The sequence below is a fragment of the Schistocerca gregaria genome, chromosome 4 (assembly GCF_023897955.1).
Source record: "Schistocerca gregaria isolate iqSchGreg1 chromosome 4, iqSchGreg1.2, whole genome shotgun sequence".
Lineage (NCBI taxonomy): Eukaryota > Metazoa > Arthropoda > Insecta > Orthoptera > Acrididae > Schistocerca > Schistocerca gregaria.
The window spans coordinates 734644185-734650184 of NC_064923.1; the positions used below are offsets into that span (position 1 = coordinate 734644185).

General features: G+C 43.0%; 1 protein-coding gene across 2 annotated transcripts in view; it reads left to right on the forward strand.

Annotated features, from left to right (window-relative positions):
- Positions 1-5008, forward strand: part of LOC126266847 (motile sperm domain-containing protein 2-like) — a 92217-nt gene extending 87209 nt beyond the window's left edge. For both annotated transcript variants that reach the window (XM_049971448.1, XM_049971447.1), the window contains one exon: positions 4785-5008. In XM_049971448.1, the coding sequence (XP_049827405.1) occupies positions 4785-4949 (165 nt within the window). In that variant the 3' untranslated portion in view covers positions 4950-5008. The remainder of the gene's footprint in view (positions 1-4784) is intronic.
- Positions 5009-6000: the final 992 nt, after the last annotated feature.

A 6000-nucleotide genomic window follows, 5' to 3' on the forward strand; every position in this document is an offset into this window, starting at 1 on the left:
TTTAGGATTTATTTAAATACAATTTCAGTCTTTTCAGAGCTATATATTTAGTGTTCTGTAATAGTCTATATGCAGGATTATTCCTGTAAATTCAGTTAGCTTTTTATGAAAGTACAGTGGGTGTTCGTTTTGTTTCTTCTTTCAAAGCCAAAGTGTCAGCCTTGCCGAGTTCCCTGGAGTGTAGAGTTATCGAGGGTCCAGTTTTTTGGGTTCTAATGTTTATCATATGACTCTAAAATGCTTTAAAACGCACTATTTTTCATCTAAAATTAAGAAAATTTCCTGGGGCAAGACTCCCAATATGGGCCCCCTACAATATTTTTTGTAAGTAGGCGCTCCTGCAACTGGAGCCTGTCACACCAGCCCAGTTCAGAGTTTTTGTGCAGATTCTAGTAAACCACCACACCAGATTTGGCAGTGCTGCCTTCTGGCTCAGCAGGCCCTGAAAATACTAGCATTGCCTCAGTCAGCAGTGTTCAGTGCACGGTCCACCCCAATTTCGAGCGGCTGTTCAGGAATTGGCCCTATGCAACCAAGCCATTTGGATACATGCTCATTCATGGATCTGGATACATCAGACCTCTAAATACGTGGAAAAGGATGGAACAAGTTTCCATCAAAGAGATTTTAAGCTTGAAACATTTGAAGAAAACTTCTACTCCAGTGTTTTTACAAATCTGTTTTCTTCAGTTACAAGTATGAGGCAGAGAGATAGCCTTTTGCTTGGTGCCTGGATGCATCAGGGTATAGGGAAATGTCATGCCGACAAAGAAGTCTAAGAAGTGGTGTGTGTCAGTGTGCCGTTCTGTTGCCAGCCGTCATCTCATTGTATGACTGAAGAATTGTGCATCATTGGGAAACCAAATAGTCGCAACAAACACCAAACTGCAGTCACTGAAATTGACGCCGCAGGCATGGTTGACTTCATGCCAACCACACTGATGGAAGGAAGTGTTGCTCGCCAGATTGCACGTGGGTTACTAACCACTAACATTTGGTTCATCTTAGTCATGAACAGTCATCACTCTGGTGTGCCACTTTTGGTTCTGCATATTTTGGCTACATATGTTCTATATATTGGTGTAATGGCACCCTCAGTTTTGTTGGAGCTCAGCCCACCATCCTCGCTTACACTGACACCAGTGCAACATCAGTCTTGAAATTTTGTAAATTGCTGAGTCTCATCCCTAAAGTGATGGAGATGGGAGGGTCAATGTGTCCTGGATCGATAGCCTGCCCCACCAGTTTTGAATTTTTATTAATTGATTTTTAGTGTCATACTTTATTGCATCATGATATAAATATAAAGAGGGAAGGAGAAGGAAAGATGAAAGGATGTGGGTTTTAAGGGAGAGGGTAAGGAGTCATTCCAATCCTGGGAGCGGAAAGACTTGCCTTAGGGGGAAAAAAGGATAGGTACACACACACACACACACACACACACACACACACACACAAGCAGACATATTTAAAGGCAAAGAGTTTGGGCAGAGATGTCAGTCGAGGCGGAAGTACGGAGGCAAAGAAGTTGTTGAATGACAGGTGAGGTATGAGTGGCGGCAACTTGAAATTAGCGGAGGTTGAGGCCTGGCGGATATCGAGAAGAGAGGATATACTGAAGGGTGAGTTCTCATCTCCGGAGTTTGGATAGGTTGGTGTTAGTGGGAAGTATCCAGATAACCCGGACGGTGTAACACTGTGCCAAGATGTGCTGGCCGTGCACCAAGGCATGTTTAGCCACAGGAAGATCCACATTACCAACAAACGCTGTCTGCCTGTGTCCATTCATGCGAATGAACAGTTTGTTGCTGGTCGTTCCCACATAGAAAGCGTCACAGTGTAGGCTGGTCAGTTGGTAAATCACGTGGGTGCTTTCACACGTGGCTCTGCCTTTGATCGTATACACCTTCCGGGTTACAGGACTGGAGTAGGTAGTGGTGGGAGGGTGCATGGGACAGGTTTTACACCGGGGGCGGTTACAAGGGTAAGAGCCAGAGGGTAGGAAAGGTGGTTTGGGGATTTCGTAGGGATGAACCAAGAGGTTATGAAGGTTAGGTGGACAGCGGAAAGACACTCTTGGTCAGATTCAACCAAACTGCCCTTGTCAAAGATTTACTGTCCTACACTCGTAGGGTCTGCTGGAAATACCACTTTGCCACAAAGAAAAATAATCCTGATCCCACTCCTAATGATCCAACTCCCCAAAACACTATCCAAATTGAACCCTGCCTGGAACACTTCCGTCCTCCGTCACAGCGAGACCCACCTCCTCTTCCTCAAAATCGCCCTCTCCAAACCTTCCAGGAATTTCTCACTTCCAGCCTTGCCTCTCAATTTTTCTTGAAAAACCTTAATCCTACTACCAACATCACCACAGCCGAAGCCCAGGCTATCCGTGATCTGAAAGCTGACCGATCCATCATCATTTTTCCGGCTGACAAGGGTTCCACGATCGTGGTACTTGATCGTCGGGAGTATGTGGCTGAGGGACTGTGTCAGCTTTCAGACGACTCTACATACAAAGTTTGCCAAGGTAATCCCATTCCTGATGTCCAGGCGGAACTTCAAGGAATCCTCAGAACCTTAGGCCCCCTACAAAACCTTTCACCTGACTCCAACAAACTCCTGACCCCACAGACACCTTGCACTCCTACCTTCTACCTACTTCCTATAATTCACAAACCCAAACATCCCGGCCGCCCCATTGTAGTTGGTTACCAAGCCCCCACAGAAAGTATCTCTGCCTACGTAGATCAACACCTTCAACCCATTACATGCAGTCTCCCATCCTTCAAGAAAGTGGTTGGTGTCTTTGATGAACGCCTGGAATCCTTACCCAGTCTGTTACCCCCGGAAACCATCCTTGTAACCATTGATGCCACTTCCCTATACACAAATATCCCGCACGTCCAGGGCCTCACTGCAATGGAGCACTTCCTTTCACGCCGATCACCTGCCACCCTACCTAAAACCTCTTTCCTCATCACCTTAGCCAGCTTCATCCTGACCCACAACTTCTTCACTTTTGAAGGCCAGACATACCAACAATTAAAGGGAACAGCCATAGGTACCAGGATGGCCCCCTCGTATGCCAACCTATTGATGGGTCGCTTAGAGGAAGCCTTCTTGGTTACCCAAGCCTGCCAACCCAAAGTTTGGTACAGATTTATTGATGACATCTTCATGATCTGGACTCACAGTGAAGAACAACTCCAGAATTTTCTCTCCAACCTCAACTCCTTTGGTTCCATCAGATTCACCTGGTCCTACTCCAAATCCCATGTCACTTTCCTTGACGTTGACCTCCATCTGTCCAATGGCCAGCTTCACACATCCGTCCACATCAAACCCACCAACAAGCAACAGTACCTCCATTATGACAGCTGCCACCCATTCCATATCAAACGGTCCCTTCCCTACAGCCTAGGCCTTCATGGCAAACGAATCTGCTCCAGTCCTGAATCCCTGAACCATTACACCAACAACCTGAAAACAGCTTTCACATCCCGCAACTACCCTTCCGACCTGGTACAGAAGCAAATAACCAGAGCCACTTCCTCATCCCCTCAAACCCTCTCACAGAAGAACCCCAAAAGTGCCCCACTTGTGACAGGATACTTCCCGGGACTGGATCAGACTCTGAATGTGGCTCTCCAGCAGGGATACGACTTCCTAAAATCCTGCCCCGAAATGAGATCCATCCTTCATGAAATCCTCCCCACTCCACCAAGAGTGTCTTTCCGCCGTCCACCTAACCTTCGTAACCTCTTGGTCCATCCCTATGAAATCCCCAAACCACCTTCCCTACCCTCTGGCTCCTACCCTTGTAACCGCCCCCGGTGTAAAACCTGTCCCATGCACCCTCCCACCACCACCTACTCCAGTCCTGTAACCCGGAAGGTGTACACGATCAAAGGCAGAGCCACGTGTGAAAGCACTCACGTGATTTACCAACTGACCTGCCTACACTGTGACGCTTTCTATGTGGGAATGACAAGCAACAAACTGTCTATTCGCGTGAAGGGACACAGGCAGACAGTATTTGTTGGTAATGAGGATCACCCTGTGGCTAAACATGCCTTGGTGCACAGCCAGCACATCTTGGCACAGTGTTACACCGTCCGGGTTATCTGGATACTTCCCACTAACACCAACCTATCCGAACTCCGGAGATGGGAACTTGCCCTTCAATATATCCTCTCTTCTCGTTATCCACCAGGCCTCAATCTCCGCTAATTTCAAGTTGCCGCCACTCATACCTCACCTGTCATTCAACATCATCTTTGCTTCTGCACTTCCGCCTCGACTGACATCTCTGCCCAAACTCTTTGGCTTTAAATATGTCTGCTTGTGTCTGTATATGTATGGGTGGATATGTGTGCGTACGTGCGAGCGAGTATATACCTATCCTTTTTTCCCCCCTAAGGTAAGTCTTTCTGCTCCTGGGATTGGAATGACTCCTTACCCTCTCCCTTAAAACCCACCTCCTTTCATCTTTCCCTCTCCTTCCCTCTTTCCTGATGAAGCAACCGTACGTTGCGAAAGCTTGAATTTTGTGTGTATGTTTGTGCGTCTATCGACCTGCCAGCGCTTTTGTTTGATAACTAGACTTTTATACGCTGCTTGCCTGTGGGACAGTCTTCTTCTGTCATCCTCCTTTTCATTTTAAATTAAAGTTTAAGGTTCCAGTTGGGCTCTTTTCTGCCAGATATTTGATTTGTGTGTACATAATATTTTCAGAAAAATGAAAACAATTATTTTCATATGTTTGTATTTCTGTTCAGGTATCTCATCTGAGTGAGAGCCAGTTAAAGCTGTATGCCGAGGTTAAGTTCCTGAAAAAATTAAATATTCTGTTGGTAATTATGGTGTTATTTTTTGGAACACTTATCACATACCTTCTAACCCTTGAAAAACAACATGGTGGTCAGCACTGTTACAAACAGTAGAGTCTAAAAGTGTAAGGGTAAGTGTGTGTGTGTGTGTGTGTGTGTGTGTGTGTGTGTGTTTCACACAATAAAAGTGATTTGCCTCTGTAAAAAGAAAGATATTTACCTGTGTAAAAATGTAAATGTTTCACCAGTATTTTTATAAGCAGTTAGTATTTGCTGTTTTCTCTATTTTTATGTGAAGTTTGTATACCTGTGCTTCCAGTATTGTCATTTTTCAGAGAAAATGTGATTAGAAAAAATGTATCTAGTCAGCTCTGCCTCTCAATATCTCAGGCTAATGTCAAAATAATATATTTATATCTTCATTTTTATATTGTACAAAATATGAAATGGGCACAAATATTTTAAGAAAAGATCAAGCCCATGAAAGGTGATCATTGTGATTTACTTTCCTTTTAGCAATCTTATTCCATAGTGTTGCAGAAACTTCCTGATACAGCTCACATTTGTAATAATGTTTTTTTATACATTTTGTTTTTGCTGCAGCAGCCATGTCCATGATAATTTTGTTAAACTGCATTTAATACTTCTAACAAAAACAGTCTTACTTATACTAAAGTTTTAAAAGTATGTGAAGACTGAATTTTTTTATTTCTGTTTATCTCTAGTGGTACATTTAAGATAATTGCAAAAATTTGTAATACCAATATAAACATGTTACACTCTATGTAATATATAAAAAAAGGAGAGGAAAATATTTGGATTATATGTAGCACTGATTTTGTGTATTGGTCATAAAATTTTGAGTTAAAAATATTATTTTTCAGTATTTAAAATGTTTATTGAGAATAATTTTTCTAGTTTTGAACTGACAGCTGGTCCAAATAGAACATTTGTGCCATATTTTTTCCTATTTTCCCTTTCTTATTCTATCACAAAAAAGCAAATATGCTTATAGTTTTGTATGCATAATAATTTGTAGGAAACATTCTGGAGAATGAATGTTGTGATGTTAGACCACATCTTAATAAAAAAAAAAAAAAAAAAAAAAAAAAAAAAAAAAAAAAAAAAAGACGGGGAAAAAGGTTAGAAAATATCAGTGTCAAGA